General features: G+C 49.6%; 1 protein-coding gene across 4 annotated transcripts in view; it reads right to left on the reverse strand.

The window, feature by feature from the left end:
- ZC3H18 (zinc finger CCCH-type containing 18) overlaps window positions 1-20,290 on the reverse strand; it is a 41,845-nt gene extending 21,555 nt beyond the window's left edge. For 2 of the 4 annotated variants that reach the window (XM_040253674.1, XM_040253673.1), the window contains exons 1-4: window positions 20,076-20,290; window positions 13,455-14,029; window positions 7,200-7,284; window positions 6,439-6,507 (exon numbers count right to left, since the gene is read on the reverse strand). In XM_040253674.1, the coding sequence (XP_040109608.1) occupies window positions 6,439-6,507; window positions 7,200-7,284; window positions 13,455-14,015 (715 nt within the window). In that variant the 5' untranslated portion in view covers window positions 14,016-14,029; window positions 20,076-20,290. The remainder of the gene's footprint in view (window positions 1-6,438; window positions 6,508-7,199; window positions 7,285-13,454; window positions 14,030-20,075) is intronic. The other 2 variants (XM_040253676.1, XM_040253675.1) reach the window with 1 other exon arrangement.
- Window positions 20,291-21,800: the final 1,510 nt, after the last annotated feature.

The following is a 21,800-nucleotide window of genomic DNA, read 5'->3' on the forward strand; positions in this document are numbered from 1 at the left end:
CTCCTAGCAAGCCATTGCAGGCTATTTCTGGTACTTAAAAAAATGGGTTAGAGAGAAAACATATAGACAACTATAATAAATGGGGTGTTTATACTTTACAACAAAGAACTGAAAGGGTTGACTTTTAGCATTATTCAGCGACAGAACACCAAGCAGGAAAACCGCTTGACTTTTCAGGACAGAAAAGAAGACTACATTTTAAATTTGTGAGTGAATGGTTTTTTTTAAATTTAATTTTTTGAATAGGTAATATGTGCGCAAGCTTAAAAAATAAATATGGCATACAATATCTAAGTGGTTTTAGGAAACATTTTCAATTGGTTAGCACATAGTTAAATTGTAAGCCATCTTTTAATATATATTCACTCCTAAACACAATATTTCATTCGAATATTTCTGTCAAAAAATGTTTTTCCTTATATCATGTAAATTAAAGAGAAATAATCATTTGCTATTTAAGGAAACACTAAATTTTACCTTTTAAACATTATGAGCATTTCAACTTGTATTAAAACCAACATAATAACATATGGCTCCAAATTAAATAAGGAATAATGTATGCTTAAAAAAAATTGCTTCTCTGGGAATGCAAAAATAACCAACTAAGTTTGTAATTTCTAAAAGTGTTTGAGAGATCACATGCAAAGCAGAGACTGGGAAACACACTACAGGGAGTTCAAAACCCCAGAGACTCAGACAGTTTTAAAGAAAAAAGAATATGCAGTCATACATCTAAATAAAGAATTCCAAAATATTCACTTATTCATCACCTGACTCTCATAAACTCACATCACAGTTCACAGTGCTCATGCAGTTAAAAAATAATGAAAAAAACTGCAAGCACAGAAAAATATTAACAAAGTAAACCACAGCATTTCTATAATATTTAAAATCTAAAATACATATATGGGTAGAGGGTAAATGAATAGGTTATTCTTTGTTCTTTTTGTATTTGAACTTTCAAAACAAAACAAAAACATCACCCCGGACCTACTAACAAAAGCTCTTTGGTTCCTCAGGTTTTAAGGGCAGGGAGGAGGAGCCGGTGAATGAGCAAAGAGAGGAGTTGAGACTGCCTGTGTCTGGGCCCAGGGCCTCCAGAGAGAAGGAGGCGGCTGCCCCAGGAAGTGTGGGCGGTCCACATACATGCAAGGGCAGGCATCCCGTGCCTGCAGGCAGGAAGAGTGGCAAGAACAGTGCAATCCCACCGGCCTTTTGAAAAGTGAATTTTCAATTATGCAGAAAAAAGTCTGTAAGGGTACACCCCAGCTGTATCAGGATAACTGTTTTGACTCTCTGTCAGCACACATTATTTTCATAATTTAAGAAAGCAATTTGTTTGGGGAAAAAAAATTCTCCAGGAAATGGAAGCAAAAATAGATTTATAGGTTTAAAAACTTTCTTCTGCTTCTAAATGAAATTTCACTGCCAGAAAATTTATGTGGATTGTGAATGTCTGATGAAACAGGACTACAGTTCGGTAAGGGGTCTGCACAGACAGGGACGGGAGCCCAAAGGGAACAAGCAGAGGGCTCGGCTACAATCCAAGTAGTGCGGCCAGAAGGGGAAAAAAAAGGACTCACCGAAGTGGTGGGTGGGAGGGTCACAGGAATACATGTAAACAAAGGTGCCTAGCAGTCACACACACACACACAAAGCCTGCCTCAGTCTTAGCAGACACCAAAGACCCAAACACAGATGACAGAAAGCACGCCCCACACAGCAGACCCAGGAGCCCCTGTTGGTTAGAAACACCACCAGACCTTAAAAGTTCTGACTGCTAGTCTGACCAGAGGTAGGGAGGTGCCTCTGCTGGCATTTCTAACCAGCATGGCACCGCACCTGTGGTGCCTCCCACAACAGCGGAGATGAGTTTACATGCTCTAACTTCCACACAAAATGCTTTCTTCACACTAGAATTTTAAACAAAGACTTTCTTGTTTATAAATAAGACAGTGGTCTTATTTAGATATTCCTCGGTCCCATTTCCTGTTAATTTGAACAACTCAGAATAACTAATAAAAATAGGGATTGTCAAAATAAGTTTAAAATGCTTCATGGTTTTTTAAAAAAATATTTCTTGGAAAGAAAACAGAATATATAAAAATCTAATAAGGAAAAACCCAAGTTCTACAAATGCTTCCTCTAAAAGGCATAAAACTCAAAGAACACAAACTTAATGTAAGAACCCAGAAGTCAGTGTGCCCCTCTTCACAGAACTGTGACAGAGACAGACAAGCAGGTCATCTGTGCTGAGCTGCTTCGACTTCTTCAGGAATAGTCATTATTCATTATGGTAGCTGAAAGAATAAAAATAGTTTCTGGGCTGCTTCTTTATAAATGACAGACTTGAAACCAGTGGTTTGTGTAACTTTTTGGTCTCAGGATCCCAGAGTCTCCATAATGATTATATTTATTGATATTAAAACTGAGAAAATTTAAAGACATAAAATATAACTTACATAATTTCTGTTAACAATATTTGTTAACATAAAGGTTTTATGAACACATTTTGAGAAGACTTAGCCTGCTCTGGGGGTGGCTAGAAAACTTAGCCTGCTCAGGGGAGGAGGTGCAGCCGCTGGGAGACCCTGAGGCCACTCCAGACTCTGCGTGCCCTCCGAGGCTTTGGCCAGGAACTCCCCCACCCCTGCCACTGAACTTCTCTGACTCCTGGGCGGGTCTACCTTGAACTGTGAATGGCTTTCTACCCAGGTATGATTTTGTGACATCACACAACAGTCGTTTGGAAAAGTCATCAAATCCTGCAAAGCTGTCAAGTTTCCTAACACTGATTTTTCACTTGAGAGCCTGACCTTATCAGCAGCCATTGTCCTGGCCTTCTGGGTGTCCTGGAGGCAACAGGACTGGGCTCATGGCCACACCTGGCATGCCTTCCCTGGAGGCACCCCTCACACTTCAGGGGCAGCGAAGGAGCTCCGTGAGTGCTTCAGTTTTGTTAGAAAAGCAAAAAGACACACACTGAGGGGTTGTGGTGGGGCGAAGGAAATATTCTACACCTGGACTTTGGTGCTGGCTGCACAGCATGCTAAACTAATACAAATCATTAAACTGGACACTTACAGTAGGTGGGTTTCATGGCAGGGCAAGTATACCTCGATAAAGTTATTCACGAAAAGACCTAAACTCAAACTAATCCAGGGCGACGTTTCACAGCATGTGCAGCAGGTGGCCCCTACCGAGTGGTGCACTCAGTCTCACTAAGGCACTGACTTCAGGGGCCCCTAGGTCGCAAGAGCATACCTGGAGATGCAGGGATTAAAAAATGGGCAGAAAGCACTTCCCCAAAGAAGATTCACAAATGGCCAAAAAGCACTTGAAGAGATGCTCCACATCACTAATCAGAGGGAAATGCAAATCAGAACCCAGGGGAGACACACCCCCACACCCATGACGACACTCACTGTTGCAAAACCAGAAAACGGGCGTCAACAAGGAGACAGGTTAAACCCCAGGCAATGTGGTGGGATGAGAAACGGTACAGGCAACGTGGTGGGATGAGAAACGGTACAGCCACGTGGACAACAGTAGGGCAGTTTATAAAACTTTAAAGACATAACTGCCACATGGCCAGGCCATCCCACTTCCGGGGGCATACTCAAAAGACTGGAGAGGAGGGTGTCAAAGAGACGTCTGCACACCCATGTGCCAGCAGCATTATCACAACAGGTCCAACAAGGAAGCAACCGAGGTGTCCACCGATGGGCGCTGGGTTAGCACAACGTGATCCACCCCCACCATGGACTGTTCCTCCATCTTGAAGAGGGAGGCGATCCTGACACTGCTACAGCGTGGTGAACCTTGAGGACACCATGCTGAGTGAAATGGGCCCACCACAAAAGGACGAGACTGCACTTCTGTGAGGCACACGGGGTACTCAACTTCACGGGGACAAGGTGGGCAGAAGCCGAGGGTCAGGAGCTCATGTCTAGCGCAAACAGTTGCAGGCTCCCATAATGAAAGGAGCTCTGGAGGCCCGTGGTGGTGATGACCACAATGAAGGCCAACAAAATGGACACTTAAAAACAGTTAAGATGGTAAATTTTATGTTGTGTTTTTTACCACAATTTTAACAAGAGGAAGAAAGTCGGGGGTGGGGGTGGGCACAGGAAGGAGCAGACACAGGAGACCTGGTCTGCAGAACAGGCTGGGTGCTGCTGCTGCTGCTGCTGCTAAGTTGCTTCAGTCGTATCCGACTCTGTGCGACCCCACAGACGGCAGCCCACCAGGCTCCCCCATCCCTGGGATTCTCTATTGACAGCCAGGAGCAGGACAATTTACAGAAAACACTATTTATGCCTGTGGACACAACTTCATGTTTTGATGACTCAACCTAAATAGTTGAGTGGTGACAATATACCATAAACAAAGTACTGGTGCTTTAAAATGGTTCAACTTGTATTCCTAAGTACATTGGTGTTGTCATTGGTTACAAATATCAATGTGTCCATCTGGGCAACTTAACAATCTGCAGATCACAACTTGTAATAGAAATATAGCTAACAAACACGGTTTAAGTATTTTCAAATTAAGATATAATTCACATACTATAAAATACCTCTATTTAAAGGGCACCATTCAGTGGGTTTTAGTATGTTCACAAAGTTGTGCAACCATTGCTACTACATAATTCTAGGACATTCCACCTCCCAAAATGAAACCCTGTACTCAATGGCTGCCCCTCCTGCTCTGGCCTGGACAATAACCAGCCCATTTTCTGACTCTATGGATCTGTCCACCCTGGACAGTTCCCATAAGTGGAATCGTACAATCTGGGCTGTTAGTGACCAGCAGGGTCCACTGGTTCATCCATATTGCTTTTATTATTCTCTGGTATGGATGGACCACATCCTGTTTATCCCTTCATGAGCTGATGGGCACACTGGAGCTGTTTCTACCTTCTGCCTGTTGTGCTATGCTGCTATGAACATTTGTGTACAGGTCTCCATGTGACTCAGGACACACCCAGGAGGGGAGCGGCTGGCTCAGACGCAGCCCTCTCCATCACACACTCTATGAGCGCCAGGCTGCGCCCAGGGTATAAGGTTCTGTTTCTCCACATCTTCACCAGACACAGCAAACTTCATTTTATTTTACAGTGACTCTTGCTATTGGAGAGAACCGAAAAGCATTCATCTCAACTTATAATCTTTTAAACTGCATACAAGCAAAAACGTTTACACCCAAAATCTTTCTCCTATCTAAGGAAAGGCAAGAGGTATGTCTCAAAAGGCAAGAGGTATGTCTCAAAACATCCAAAGAAGTATCTATCACATTATTCTATAGAATGAATAGAATATTTGGGGAAGGGTAACTATAAATTAAAAAGTGTATTTCTGAAAAAGTTACTGAATGTGCCCAATTAAACTGCAAAAAACGCTGCTTACCAGTAGCTTCTGACTTCTCTACCAAGAAAGGCCTGACACTTGGGGTGGGGGGTGTTACTCCCTGAAACCCCATCCGGGCACTCAGTGGGATCTGAGGCCCCTCCCCTCCTGTACTGTGACCCACCTCCCCCACCGAAGACGTCCTTGGAGAGGGTACCCACTCCAGCACCCTCCAATGCTCCTCTGTGTACGGCCACCAGCTTTGCTTTGTAGTGTGTGTGCTTCTGGAGCTAAATTCTGGCAAGTCCTTCAGCAGTGAGACACCAAGCACCTGACCAGAGCTTCTGTGCCCTCAAAGGTGGATGTGGCAGCCTCCTGCCCTGCTGCCACGGGGCCTCCGGCAGGTCCTGGCCATGGCCAGACTTCTAATCACAGTGTCTGTGCATAGTGCTAACTGGAAATGACTGCAGCACATGTGTGTGCATGCACGTGTGTTGGGCTCCATGGGCTCCACTGATTTACTCCAGAAGTTCCAGAGACAGACTGAAGTCTTTATGGCAAGGAAGCCTTTGGCTTAAGTTTAAGTTTTCTGAAATACCGACACTTCAAATACCACAGGCTTTGAGAAGCTGTAAGCATTTACTTTCTAGAAGGTGCTGCGTACTCATCTGCATCCTTAGGGCGGCTATGCTCCCATCCAGGGAATGGCGCACGTAGCCGCAGAGCGGGGCCACCCCGCGGCAGCAGCGAGCAGCACAGAAACAGCACAGCCAAGAGGACAAGTCCGAGGATGCGCTGACCAGGGCCCCAAGCGCTCCCAGGCGCTTGCATCCTTGGTTACCTCGGTATGAGGGACGGGCTCGTTCGAGGCCACCGCAGGACGGGGCTCCACTGCCGCCCCCCGCCCCACCCCAACCCCTGTGCAGGCAGCACACGGTCCCTGCGAGCCCGTCACAGCCACGTCCTGCCCTCAGAGCCTCCCCCTACCCCTGGCGTCATGGCAGGATTCTGGATCCAGAAGAAAGGAGTCTGGCCTCCGGAGCAGGGGGACTGTGCGGTACTAGAGAGATGAATATCATATATTTTGTACCTTTAACCTGGCCTCTGAATGGTATGGAATTTGATATTGGTGGAGGAGTGGACAATGGTGTCACAACATCTGGAAAAGAAGTACAGGAAGCTCTCGTGAACGTTAGGCTGCACAGGTGGGCTGGGTCAGTGCGCGAGGCATCTAGGGTCACAGCAAGCCTGGGCAAGAAAAGACCTTCCTCCGGTGCAAGAGGCCGCTCCCTCACAGACACGCCGGACGGCGCTGTGCTGGAGCAGCCCCGACACACACATCCTGGGCTTGAGAGCCCCTTGTCACACCTTCTCTGTCACAGCCACTCAACTCACTCCATCCGCTTTGCAGGAAGGAGACGCCTTGCTGCCTTCAGAGGCCGACCCTTCTACAGGCTCCGTTCCAGCCTCTGACACCTGGTAACAAGTGGGAACTCTCTTTACAGAGTTGGGAAATGTCACAGCTGACAGCTGGGGCACGTGGCTTTAGAAAAAGGACCACTCAGACGAGGAGTGATGCTGTCTACAGTGGAGACACGGGTCTATGCTGGGCAGATGGGCTGGAGCCCAGGGCGAAACAAGCAGGCTGGCTGCCTTCTGAGCAAGGCATGAGAGTGACCAGGAAAGGCCCACGGCTGAGAGCGAGGCTCTGCCACTGCCACCACCACAGACGGCCACCTCAGCCCCGAGAATAGCCCTGCCCAGGCTCAGGGCTGAACCACCACCTCTGTCCCGGGAATAGCCGAGGTCACACCAACGGGCCACACAGAGGCCCCTCACGCAGACAATTACCTTTCATGAAGAATCGGCAGGTGGGACGAGGTCTCACCTTCCTGTCACTGGGGTCCTTCACCTCACCCTCCTCCAGGTCATCGTCCTGAAACAGAGACAGTGTCACTTGAAGAGAGGCTCATCTGAATGAGGTGACGAGGCAGGAGGGACACCTACCAACGCGCACGGCACTCCCTAAACCAGAGAGGGTACGGCCACGCGACTCACGCAGCCACGTTCATACACACTCCCAAACCTGAGCTGCCTTCTCATCGGGCATCGGGGATGATCAAAGCTCACCCACAGACTACAGCGTCACAGAGAACACCAAGAAACAACGTCTGTGATGTATGTGACGTGCAACACAGGCCAGGCTGCCATCACAGTTCTCTTAATTAGCAATTCTGGGCAGGAAATGGCCACACTGCAAATTTTTAATATTTTTTACATTTAAACTTTATAGGACCAAATATTTTGTGTCCTTTTAATTATTATTTTTTTAATATTTAATTATTTATTTGGCTGCACCAGATCTTAGTTGCAGCATGTGGGATCTAGTTCTGACCAGGGACTGAACTTGGGGCCTCCTGCTCTGGGAGCACAGTCTTAGCCACTGGGCCACCAGGGAAGTCCCTATTTTGTGTCCTTTAAACTAGGCACTTTCTCTAATTTACAAGTCTAAGGCCGAGGAGGAGGGAATTTAGGTGACTCAGGTCACTGAGCAGATCCACTTCAGCTTAGACCTGGGCCTTCTCCTCCTGTTCTGGCCCAGAATTCCTAACCTTGGTTTTGTAATGCAGGAGGGTTTGAAGACCACAGTCGGGGTGGGTCTCTCCTCCAGGGATTTCAGAGAGCAACTTGGACCACTGCTCTGCACCCTCCCCAGCCCCCTACCTGTGCCTCTGAGCTGAAACCCCAGCCCAGGATGGCCCCTAGCCGGAGCAGGGATCCAGCTCCTTGTTGATGTAGTTAAGATGCTAAGTCCAGGATAGACCCCCACCTGGTCTGCAGGCCCCGGCCCGTTTCAGAGCGCCCTCGTGTGCTCAACACGAGGGACCCACAAGCAGGGCAGAGGCCTGGGAGACCCACCTCTCATCTCCTGCAGCACTGCCCTCGTCCAAACGACTGCCCGTCCCACTCAGCCTAGGGACTGCTTCTGGATGGGCACCCACACCCGTGACCCTCTGCACGCTCTCCACAGCTCTGTGACCGCGGTGAGTCCGGCCTGACCATGTTCTCACCTCTCCTCCTCGGTGGGTAACACACAGCCCGAGTCAGAGGCCCCACAGCCCCCAACCCCAGACACAGCCCCAGCTGCCACGGCTACTGATCAGATGGTGCCATCCACTTTTCATTTGCTGCTGCTCCAAGTGCAGCATCGGACTTACAGTAAACACTTTTCATTGAGTGAGGAAACACTGGAGACAAACCCTGGACTTAAGGTGACTTATTCCAAAGCTTAAATATTTGTATAATTTCTGCCTTAAAAACACCAAGTTATTAAGAAGTATTTCGCAAAAAAAAAAAAAAAAAAAAAAAAGAACAGGGCTGAGAGCTATCTCTCTTAAGAGAGCCAGCAGAATGATTTCTTTGAGAGAAAGTAACAAGTTTTTTTAAAGGTCCTGAGAATTTATTCATCTAATAACTGAAAGTTTGTACTCTGTGATCAACATCACCCCCTGGTCCCCCCACCCCCGTCTCCCAGCCCTGCCCTCCTTCTGCTTTCCTCAGGCACGGGGTCCTACACTACCACCTCATGTGCTATCTGTCACGGGTCATACAGATGCTCACATTGGAGCCGAGAGCAGATTCTGTTTGTTCTTATTAGAAAAACAAAACTCTTTTGAGAGGTCAGAACTCATTCAACTCTTCTGTTCTGTCTGAAAATCAATGCACAGGAATTGAAATGATGAGCACAGAACAACTGCTTTCAAAACACCAAGATTCATAGCCAGTGCACTCGATCAGGTTAGAGATCTGTTTCTGCAGAGATGTTACTCTCGATATTCACAAGAGCAATCAAGAGCCAGCTGCCCAGCTCAGCCACTTCTCAGACGCCTGACAGATGAAAGCATCAGTAAATCACCCAGCAGGAGAATATTCTCAGTCGTCAACTAACCGTTCATTTAGCACAATGGCCTTTCAAGTGACAAACACAAGGAGTTCTGAGATCTTATAAAGGGTTTCAAGCAAATACAACTCAAGAAGGATGTCTCTAAAGCCAGCCCCCCAGTGCTCCCAGCACCAGGTCAGGGCTGTAACTGGCAGGAATTCCAGTGGGTGGCCCCTGATCCTGTGACCTAGAGTGGAGCCAGTAGAGAGCAGGTGTCCCCAGAAGCAAACTGGTGGGCCTATAAACAGCTAAAAGGGCACCAACAACTAACTCAGGGAGCTTGCGCCAGGCCCCCCTACAGTTTACAAATCCAGGGATAGCCCAGCAGCATGTCCTTGGGGTGAGCATACATGGGGCACAGGGCATGGGGTGGCCTGGGTTCTCCTCCTGCTACCAAGACCGTGGACTTGACCCCCAGACCCCAGCCCTGCCCTCCTCCCCACCTTTCCAGCACCCAGAGCTCCCACCCGGGCCTCAGGGGACACACGTGGTGGGCGCTCAGCATTGTGACAAGAAAAACCCCTCAGAGGCAACAGGTCAAATGTGAGCAAGGGGAGCACCGGTGACTTCTACCTTCTCCTTTGTGTGAGTTATTTTCCTTAAAACAAAACCACAAAGCCAGGGTATGACCTCAGCAACAAAAAGAACTCATTTCCAACCCAGCATCTCCCTGGCCACAGCAGATAAGGAAGCAGATGGAGGCATGTGCCCCAGAGCAGAGGCCCAGGGGCCACCAGGCCAACCAGGGGCCCCCTGAACCCACGATTCTGCATATGAGGTAGCAGTTCGGGTCTATAATCCTGCATGCACACCCTTCAGGGCCAGAGATGGTGTTCTGGTTTCCAAATGGTGATGGGGTGTGGAGCAGCGCCTGTGAGGGGACCCAGGCCTGTGCATGAAGCAATGAACCCAAACCACGAACGGGTCCAGCATGTTGGGCGCTGGCTGGAGGGCAGCCTTCCCACCCCAGAGCTTCTGGGCTGCTCGGCTAAGCAAGCACAGCGGTCCAGCCCCCACTAGCCAAGCAGACGGAGGTGGGAGGCCTGACTGAATCCCTTGTGGCCAGGCCTCCACGGCTGCTTCTCCGCCTCCCACCAGAGGGCAGTGCTGTGAATGCCCCAGATTTCTAAGCCCCTAAATCCTTTGGTAGAAGATACTATGTGTCCAGACATGAAAGGAACAGGCAGATAAGAACCTGAGAAAAGACAAAGCCCCTATGCAAAGAAAAGGCTTCCGAGCTGTATTCATCCCTGGCTGGGCCAGGAGCCATCACTTCTGCCTGAGCAGCTGTGTGGACAGTCCACTCGGGGTGCGGGCCCTGTCCCACCGTCTCCGAGCAGCCACCCTACCAGTGCAGTAGTCACTGACCAAAGCCGGAAGGGAACAGAATACTGCCCCCCTTCCCAAGTGGATGGCATGCACCAGGTGCCAAAGTTTTGTTAACCAGATGACATGTGAGACATAAAAACAGAACCAAGTCACAAAGCGGAGGAGACGATGGAAGGGCCAAAGATGGAAGGACTGGAGTCTGCAGAGGCAAGTCACAGACCCTGGAGGGAGGAGGCTCTGTGCAGGACCACACAAGGCACACATGGCCGCTCGTGCCATTCGGCTGTCTGAGCTGCCAGCACAGGTGAGACCGCTGACTAAGTCAAGTTCACCCATGCTTCAGCTGTCACTTGGCGGGGACCCTCGGCCCCCTCCACAAATAAGCTAGATGCTATAAATAGCTGGCCCACAATCATGTTTGCAAAACCCCCTCCCACTGCAGCAGGGAAGTGGCACTTCCAGAAGGGCACTGGTATCGGAAGGTAGCTCACCAAAACACGTACAAGTCATTCAAGGCCTGAGTTATAAACCACGTGGTTCAAACAGAAGAATGTCAAAGGTTCGTTGTACAAACCGATGTCACTACCAAGGAAATCACCAAGAAAGTGGAAAAGCTGGGGAGAGGGAGCTTACTCCTGCCAAACAAACTGACCTGTCCCAGTGACCCAAAGCCTACAAAGGAAAAAAGCAGGTCAGTGTACCCCAACAGAGAAAAGCACTTCTCAGTTAAAAGAAGGGTAAATCACTTGTGTTCTTGGAGGTGAGGTGCTAAAGAGCAGTAGGAACACACACACACTGACGACCCAGTCAGTTCAAACTGTGGAATCACAGCAAAGGCACCAAGCTTGACATGTCAGTCAGGGGCAGAGCCCACAGAAAGGGCGTAACATCTAAGCAAGTGATCAAAGAATGGGGAGGAGCCTGGAATGCAGGCAGCTGGGCACATGTGAACCAGAGGGGCTCCCATGAGGGCCCGAGTCTCCATTCATAGGGCCCAGCCCTGTCCAGGCCTGCCTGTCTGGAGGGGCGACAGGCTCTGCTCTGCCTGGTCACGCCCCTGCGTGTCACAATGAGCCCAGCACACTGTAGGGCCCGTGGGGGTGCCTGTGGACGGACACGCCACCTGGTGGCTGAATGAAGCTGGGCCTGGGGCCAGTGGGGCTCTGGGGCCCTCTTTAGAGGCCAGGCAGGTACAAGCCAAATCAAACAACCATCTAGGGTCAAGTGGGCAAGAAAGTCAACCTGGATGTCTACTTCTCATGTTGTTTCTGAAGAAACCAGCTATCTCCAAACAACAGGTGTTTTCCTGGGCCAGCTCAGGTCAACGCCACGTCCTAGGCCACCACATCTAACTCAGTGCAGTGGGAGAGCCCCCAGGACCTGTGGGGAGATATCTGACCGCATGCGAGCATGGAAAGGCTGAGAAGTTGATGAACTTCCCCTACGGACCATTCACAGCTGAAGCAAGAAGAGCTTGCACCTTGTCCTTTCTTAAAGGGGGAGGACTGCCCAGACCCGCTGGCCGCACGTCTCATCACTAAGAGCCCCATGGCCTGCGGGCAGGACGCTGACTCAGCTTTTCTTTTTGTAAACTGAGAGACCAAACTCATGGGCAACCTCAATCAATGATTTCGTGTTCTGCCCCAAATGTCATCTGAACTGATTAACTGGAGTCTCGTGGCATCTCTTTTTCCTGTGGCAACCCTCTGGTTGAGAATTTTCCAAATTGCAAGGGAAGCACAGCTGGCAGAACCTAAGAATGCTCACAATGTCCCGACAACACCTTTGTAAGTGCACTAACAAGCAGTGGCTACTGGCTTAGGAGACCATCTGCTACACTTAGTTGTGAGAAGACAAAACATCTATAATTCTAAGCTTGTAACTGCACACATGAGCTTGTAATGCCCCACAAAGTTCTGTTCTCGTGAAGTTCGAGAAGCAATACCAGGCACAACCATGGCCCCAAGACGCGGCATATGTACTAGCTGCCGGAGAAGCCAGCGTGTCAGGCAAATCCAGCTCACACACTTAACCAACAACCCCCTCCTTCGGCAATCCAGAGCATTTCTGGGAGCTATTCCTCACACCTCTCCCCTCAGTGCCTCTCCCATGAGCAGAATCTCCTTCCTGGGATATTAAAACTCCAGGTCCTGTCAATCTGCTCTGTCTGTCTCTCCCCTGCTTTGAATAAAAGCATTTCTCAGCAGGACTTCAGATTCTTCCCTCCCCAAAATTCAACCTTTTAAAAGATGGTGATGGAAGTTCTTGAATCAGAATTATCTATCATAAATCCCAACTGCCCACAACTAAGACAATTATTACCAGATACCTTCTCCTTAACCTGAAAGGCCAGATTAATAAAGTTAAAAGAATGTGATGGTCAAAAGTCAAAGTGCTCTGACACACAATCCCATTTTCTGCAGTCCCAAGGAGACACTTCCAAGGAAGCTTGGCCTAGAGAAGACCCTCAGCAGAAGACAAAGAGAAAAATGGCCAAAATAACAGACAAAACTGGAAGGAAGTTTCCTCAGTCTCGAGAATGTAACAGGAATTGAAATCCACAATGGTTCTAGTTGAACACTAACTCGAATAGTACTTAAAGACAGGAAAAAAAAAAAAGGCACAAAATGCTTAAAAAAAAAAAAAAATCCAAAGTTTTAACACAGTCCAACCAACAGCACCAGACAGATGAGTGAGGGTCTGTGGAACTTCTGCCAGCTGCCGACTCCAGGCCAGGCTAGTCTCCGTGCCTTCAGGGGCCCCTCACCACCAGGGAAACGGCCCCAGCGCCAGCCCCCCGACCCCTCCTCAGGGCACCCACTGCGCCTACTCACATCAATCTCCCCGTCGTCGATCTCCCCGTCGTCATCCTCTTTCCTCTTTTCCTTGGCAGCCTCCGGGGGCTCCTTGTCCTCCACGGTGTGGACCCCCGCCTTCCCCTCCTCCCCAGGAGCCCCCTCTCCACGCTCCTCATCATCCTCGGGCCCGGCCTTCTCAGCGTCGTCCTCCTGCGCGCCAGGGGCCAGCTCCTCGGGCACCTCCTCATCGTAATCTAGCTCATGCTCATCCAGGTCCCTGGTGACCGACGAGGCCTCGTCCCTGAGGTCGCTGGCACGGTCGCCCTCGGCTCGCGGGGGGCTGGCCGGGCCCCTGCTCAGCTCCTGAGCCTCAGAGTCCCGGTCGTCCTCGTCGGAGCGACTCTCCTCGTCCTCCTGGCTCAGTCCCGGGGCCATGCTCTCCTCATCCTCCAAGTCGGAAGCCCTCCCACCCGCCGCGTCCAGATCCTGTTCAGACCCGCTTTCCCTCAGGATGTCATCGTCCGAGAGCCCCTGCTGCTCTTCTTCTTCATCCTCCGGAGAGCGAGGATCCCGGTCAGGGCTCTCGGCCACATCCATCAGTACCCACGGTTCTGCAAAAGAAAGAACACACTCAGAGCATCCAGCAGAAGGGCCAGTCAGTCTCGTGTGGGTCTCCTGGCCCCAGGAGGGCTCGGACCCGTGGCTGCCCGGCTCCTCCACATCCCAGACTGTGCTCCACAGCCCAGCGGCACCAGGCACCACAGCCCAGGCCTCCATGGGGCCAGGCTGGGCTCACTGAGCTGGGCATCAGGAGCTCCACACTGGGAGCCACCAGCCAAGAGCCCCAGCATGCCCCCCTCCTCCCAGGGCAACCCAAGCTTATCTTGAGCAGGAAGATGGGCACCACAAGCAACAGCTTTTTGGGCTCGTAGAGTAATTTCTTTTGAAATTCAGGAGGATGTGCATCAGGAACAAGGTGGCAACACAGAAGGCAACACGCCTGACCACTGTCTGGAGCCCCCACAGGGTCTGGAACACAAACCCGACTGCCTCGGACAGTCCCCAGGACGCAGGCTGTCTCTGCTCCTGCGTACGTCTCTCCAGGGCTAGGCCTGTGACTGCCAAGTCACAATCACTGGGGGTGATCCTTAAACTGCAGGTCCTTCTGGAGCCACCAAGGGACGCCAGAAGGCCTCCATGCACCCTGATTCTCAAGAAGTACCTTTCCAGGATGGGCATGCTGCAGGAAACAACTCTGGCAGAAAATCATACATGTTTCAGTAGTTTCAAATATAAAAACACTGACTGTCATCCTAAAAGATTTCTATTTTTACTAACTAGATTTCATTATAAACTGACTATTTTCTGGTTTTCCCACCCTAATGTGCAAAGACAAAAAATTGTCCCATTTGTTCTAAACACAGGCTGCATAAGCTGGGGTGAGAGTGTGTGTGTGCGTGTGCGTGTGTGAAATCAACACCAAATAGCCAACCAACACCAAAGAGCCTACAAGCGAACACTGACCGTCCACCAGGCCGGGGGTCACCATCAAGCTGGTGTGAAAGAGCAGGAACAGTGAAAGGTTTAATGTTCACCTGAGTCTTCAAGACTTTTTATTAAAAACAATGTATGCCACAGTCATGTTACATGGTACCTTGATGAAACCTGAAAACACACATACCCGTATTTGTATAATTATATAAAATTATTTATGCATTTATATATAACCAAAGTTTTAAAATATATCTTTTAAATGTACACCTTCAAAAGGAGAATGTGTGTTTAAAGATGCACATATCAAGAACTGGTATCTGAACCCATAGTTAAAAAATTTTTTTTTGCTGATAACGGAAATTATTAAAATTCAGCAAACATAAGGACAAATCAGTTAAAATTCATCACTTTATAAATAAAGTCAGCAGTGAAAGGAATTTACAAACCAATCCATTTAAAGTCACTTAAAAGTAGACAGCTTGGAAAACGATTCCCTTTGCGGCCTTCTAACGACACTGTCCAGAGGCAGGCCTGCTGAAGGAATTATTAACATTAAAAAGTCAGTCCTAGAGGGCTGTATTTTGCCGCCTCCCTGCACAGGGCAGAGCTTGTCACCACATACGTCCCTCTAGCAGACCAGGGCGACTGGCAAGGTGAGAAAGCTACCAAGACAGGGCCCACATCCTCACCTCCTCCAGACGTAGCATTGGGCATACGGCAACCAGTCGGGGGCCAGTGGCAAACCAACAGCCTCCGGCCCCACCTTAGCTGATATCAATGAAATGTATGAGATTTTCCTTGGTGTACAATGTCCTATGCCTACCCTAGCATAGCTTTTACTACACTGTGCGTAAGAAACCTCTCCATAGAGAGGCAGGGACTTTCACTCCCCAGTTGCTCAGGCTAGCCCCCGGGACCCTGAAGGCAGGCAGTCACATACAACTGATCACTAAGCCTCAGACAAATTCCGATTGTCACATAGTACAGTCTAACGGCAACCTCAGGAACCAAGTTGCCTCTGAAATTAATCAGCTAGTAACCAAAATTAAGTGTCCTCTTAAACTAGCTTAAAATCCACACAACTGCTACTTGAGCCTTGCAACATACTATCCTGTTCACTGTTCCTGGCACCAAGGCTGCTTGCCAGTAACATGATAACAGCCCCTTCCTGGGGCCCAGGTGCCAAAAGGTTCCATTGTCATGATTGGTCTAACCAAATTGCTTTGTGCATTCTGGCAAACTTGGATTTAAATCTTAGGGTAAGAAATGGAAGAAAAAGAGCCCCTAGCTTCAAATATACAAACTCAAGCAAGTGGACTATGTCTTTCTGGGACATGGGGATCAGTGTGGGCCTCTGAATCAGAATCGAATCCTCCCTCCACTGCCTGCCAGCCTTAGGGTCCTGAACAAATTACGTAAACTTGCCAGACTCCAGTTTCTTTATCTGAAATATGGGAAAACAGCATCCACTCTAAAGTCACTGCAGCAGCGAGATGAGACAAAGCTGATGGCTTCCAACACCCGTGTCCCACTCCCCAAGAGACTGCCCAGGCACCAGGCACCCAACACATACCAGAGAACGGACTCAGCACAATCACGTCTTCACAACAACCCTGCAGCAAAATCAACAGCCACCCTACCTGCAGCGAGACTACTACTCTGCCAGGAACTGGATCTAGTCCCTTACATCGACCTTTCAGACAAACAATGTTACCCCTCACAGAAAAGGAAACCGAGTCACCTGGCCACTGAATGCAGTCCCAGCTGGAGTCTCTACTCTGCTGCCCACTCCTGGAGCCAGCCTATGCAGAACATGAGCTCCTACTACCTGCCCTGGGACTAACTGCCACACACCACCATTGTTTTACAGGAAAATGGGACCTGAGCACCAAATGACTCCACAAATTCTGTTCCGGAATACAGCCCTCACACTGACCGGGGACTTCCACTGACCCAGGAGATTTGTCTGTTGTTCTCTTCTCCCTTCTCAAGTTTTGTGCTGATCCATCTGGCTTCCTGTCCGAGCCCTTCTAGAACCCAAAAGACAGCTTTTTACAGACATGGAAAAATTACTATATGGTCCATACAGACTATTAGGTAAAAAATAGTGATGATCATACGGAAATCGAACTTGTGACACCACTTATTTTAAATATGTCTCAAGTTTGAAACTTCCAGGCACTTAAAACTAACGGTAAACCTAACAAAAGAAATTCCCCAAAGGTGCACACTTGTATACCAATACCACAGGAAACGCTGCCTCAAACTAAAATCCCAAGGCTGCTGGATGGTGTGTGGAAAGAAGTCCTCACAGAGCCTGAATGCGCCCCCCAGTTTGTATTATGGAAATCACTTCACCCTCCTCCCCAAGCACAGAGCTATCTTCCCTCCTCTAAACAGCTATTTTTAGCAAAAGGCCCTTTGTGCACCTGCTTCAATCCAGGTGGACAAGTGCTATCAGCCTTCCACTGGCGGCGGGGCGGGGGAAGGCACGGATGGCTTTGAGAATCTGAGGAAGGGGATGGCTCTTCTCCCTAGAAAAACCTGGACAGGAGCAATTTATCTCCCATTTCTGGGAGTTCAAAACCTCCCTAGACTGAGAACCACTGCCCTGAGCATGCTGTGCAGTATTCTACCATGTGCCCACACTCACCATGCTATACTGCCATTATTGGTTTGCAAAGTCTGTTGGTAGACATCCCCCCAATGAAGGGCATGAGTGGAAGGACTCAGACTCTCCTCGGTCCTCTGTACTCAGCAAATGGCTACCACACAACTTACTGTCTGAACCTGGGGGCACTGCTGACAACTACCACAGGCACGAGTCACAGCCTTCCTAGGCACACCAAGACACACAGTCACCCGCAGGCGGCCCTGACACTCTCCTGGGGAAAGGAGATCCACTTTTTCTCTCCCTGTGGAATCTCCTGGGATTTTACAATCTGAGCCTACATCCAGGTGAACAGCTTGCAGAGGAAAACATACCAAAGAACTGACTTATCAGAAGCACCCTGAGTGACACCTTGTTGGACAGGAGGGGAGTACCGCTGGGGGTCAGAATGCAGTTTGTGTTTCAGGCCCACTCTGGGAGAGTTAACTGGTTCTCTGGGCATCAGTGTCCTATTCCAAGATTAATTCAACTTGGCAATTATCTGAGTAAGTGCTATGCGTCAGGAGCCAAGAAAACATGTGGTCTACTGAGTGTACACAGTGAAACACAGGGTCCTCTGGGCACGTCTTCACAACTCCCAGGCTCACAACTCTTACTTAGTGTGTTCTTCTCACACAATCACCCTATCGTCGGGCATTCTTGGCAAAGTCTACAACTCTTTAGGCCTTTAATTCACAAGATAGTGAAACTGCCTAGAAAAGAGAATAAGTGTCCATCATTGTGTCTCCACAGCATAGTACACTAGCAGATGAAAACTGATAGATGCTTGTCGAATAAATCACAAAGTCTCCTTGGGTTGTAAATTACCTGTTGCATGCCAGAAAGAAACTTGAAATAAGTGTCTACTTTTCAGAAGACTATTCTGGAACTGAGACAGAGTGGTGCTGCCTCCTTTTCCAGTGGTCATTCTGGAAGGCTGCACCCTGACTCCAAGGGCAGTGCTAAAGTACAGAACATTTGGGAACTTTTCTGAGAGAACTTTAGAACATGCAATACAATCCCTAGGCACTCTCAGTGGCAGCAAATCTTCCCTCTCTCAAGGTGGGTCAGCAGAAAGCTATTCAAAGCCTGGTCTGACTAAGTGAGGTGAGTTCCCAAGCCAGGTAAGATGATTTTGGGTCAAACATGTGGTGTGACTGTTGAACAAGACTGATTTTTCTCCTATGGCTTGCATATTTACTACCTAAACAGGACTTCTAAAGAGATTCTGGCAAAAAAGCACCAATGAAATACAAGTCTAACCTTCCAGGACAACAATTTTTAATAGAGCTGTCCCTATGTGAATGCCCAAGTTCTGGTACATCTGGTTAAAATTCATGTTCATAACTTCATAGATTTACAACATCCAAAAGAAGGATGTCAAGACTGGTGATAGACATCATCCCCAAACAGACTAAGCCTGAACCAAACCACTTCTCAGGGAGGAAGCACTCACCTTGAGATGATCTGTGAAAAAGGAAAACACCTCCTTTGCTCTCTGGAATGGTTTCATAAAACTATCTTACCCACCAAAAACGGGAGAGAAATTCTAGCCTCCAGGACATTTGTGACTGGTTTCCAGAGCTGGGTGGGTTCCACACTTGTGCTCAGATTGTAACATCATCAGGCAACAATGCCCCTGCCTGGGAAGCAGAAATTGGCCTGGGTCCACCTTCACCCTGAGAATCCCAACCTCTGCTCTGGGACAGGACCACTCCACAGGCGACACGAAGGAGAAAGGATGAAAGCCATTGCTATGCCCCTAAACGAACTTTTCTTCCATTCTCCCCAAACGGATCTAAAGGCTCTCATAGATGTAGAGCTGAACAGCTCATATAAGATGATCAACCACTCTATCCGGCAAACTCAGCTGTCATAAAGTATTCAGGAAAACTTAAGTTTTAGCAGGAGTAAGGCGGGAAGTTTTTAAGTCTTAGGTTCTCCCAGCAATGACCCGGCATCCTATGGGCTTTTAACCAAAGGGGCACAGGGAAGTTTATTCCAAAGAGTGCCGTGCGTCTTGGGGCACAGCCAATAGATCCAACCTGTGCAGCCCGGGAAGTCGAGGGAGCAAGTTCCAGGAGGATCCAGAGAGCTCAAAGCTCCCGAAGAGCCTATTCTCAGTCCGGAGGGAGAACTTGCGTGCCTCCTTCCGCACCCCCATCTTTGTGGGCGGAAAGCAGTGCCACGCGAATGTCCCGGAAGAGAAATGACAGCTTCGGGAGATCAACCCCACGACGGAGTGCGGAGGCAGCCGCCAGGCGCTCGAGCTTAGAGGGATTCAGGACCCCCGGCCAGTTCGTCCGGACCGAACCTGGGATCGTGCCTAGCTCAGCGTCCTCTTCCCGGGGCCCGAGAGTCCCGCTTCGGCCAGGGGCAGCCTGGAGTGCTCCCCGGAGGCAGAGGCGGCGAGGCTCCGGGCCTCGGCTCAGTGCCGCCGCCACGCTCCTTGCCGGGCCGCCTCGGCCTCTTTCTCCCGCCGGCCAGGCCTCCCAGCCACCACCACCACTTACCTCAGCTCGAGGGCAGAGAGGGGGCCACGGCTTCGCAGGGGTCGGGACTGCGCGGAGAAGGCGTCTCTCGGCCCTTCCGCTGCTCACAGGCTCCGGCTTCAGGCACGACGCGGGCGGAACAAACGGGCTCCACTAGCCGCGGGGGCCGGCCATTGTGCGACGTCATCAGGCCGCGACGGTTATCTGCGGGCCGGCGGGCTTCCCTCGCTCGCCACGCCCCCCACCTGCTTCCTTCCGGCCTCCGCGCCCCCGCCCCCGCGCGGCCCCGCCCCCTCGGGGCGCGCCCGCCCGAGTCACGGCGCAGGCGCGGCCGGGGCCCCGACCCTAGGGCGGGTGTCAGAGCGCGCGCACCGCCCATCGAGGTGCGAGGAAGGATGTCCACGGCGCGTGGTCACGTGAAGTACTGGCGCAGGTTCCCGCCTAGCGGTCCGCTGTTCCCGCTGGACCCGACCAGGCATAGCTGGGTCCCGCGACGTCACGGCTCAGCGCTTACCTTCTCCAGTCCTGCTGAAGAGCCCCCAGCCTAAAGTTAATCCTTTTCGGGAAATGAGTTTAAATAACAAAACTTTTTAAATTGCTTACTAGGGACTACATAGCTCCCTCTCTGTTAAATATCAGTTCAACACAAAATCATTTTCGAAAAACTGAGTTTAAATGTCAAAGTTTAAACATTTTAGAAACTATTTCTGTGGTACTAAATAGCTCTTGCTTTATCAAATATAATCAGTCCAACACAAAATTTAATCATTTTTTGATACTGAGTTTAAATGTCAAAGCTTAAAAGTTTTAAACTAATCCCCATGCGGTTAAAAAGTATCAACAGGTCCAAGATCTAATCACTTACACTAAACCTATCAAGCCTTAATACCTAATCTAACTGATATTGCAGCCTGTCCCTGGAGTGGAAATTTAAACCCATCAGTCTGCAACCCAACAGTCTGATCAGCACTAGGGAGGTGACCTGTGTATGATCCCTCCCCTTCCTAAAGTAAGGCACCCTTGTTGGAGCAACCTACCCTCTTAGCTTCCTTTCTCCACCCTCTGTGCCCATAAAGACCCAGTTCTCCCCAGTCAGTCTCTCCCGTCAGGAAGTTTCCATAAGCCTCTCATCCTTATCTCTCAGAGGGCAAACAGAATGAAAACCACAAACACAGAAAACTAACCAAACTGATCAAATGGACCACAGCCTTGTCTAATGCAATGAAACTATGAGCCATGCTGTGTAGGGCCATCCAAGATGGATGAGTCATGGTGGAGAGCTCTGACAAAACATGGTCCACTGGAGAAGGCAATGGCAAGCAACTTCAGAGTTCTTGCCTTGAGAACCACATGAACAGTATAAAAAAGCAAAAAGATATGACACTGAAAGATGAACTCCCCAGGTCTGTCAGTTCAGTTCAGTCACTCAGACGTGTCCAACTCTTTGCGACCCCATGAATCGCAGCATGCCAGGCCTCCCTGTTCATCACCATCTCCCAGAGTTCGCTCAGACTCATGTCCATTAAGTCCGTGATGCCATCCAGCCATCTCATCCTGGGTCGTCCCCTTCTCCTCATGCCCCCAATCCCTCCCAACATCAGAGTCTTTTCCAAGGAGTCAACTCTTCACATGAGGTGGCCAAAGTACTGGACCTTCAGCTTTAGCATCATTCCTTCCAAAGAAATCCCAGGGTTGATCTCCTTCAGAATGGACTGGTTGGATCTCCTTGCAGTCCAAGGGACTCTC

This window comes from Oryx dammah, unplaced genomic scaffold (genome assembly GCF_014754425.2).
Source record: "Oryx dammah isolate SB20612 unplaced genomic scaffold, SCBI_Odam_1.1 HiC_scaffold_13, whole genome shotgun sequence".
Lineage (NCBI taxonomy): Eukaryota > Metazoa > Chordata > Mammalia > Artiodactyla > Bovidae > Oryx > Oryx dammah.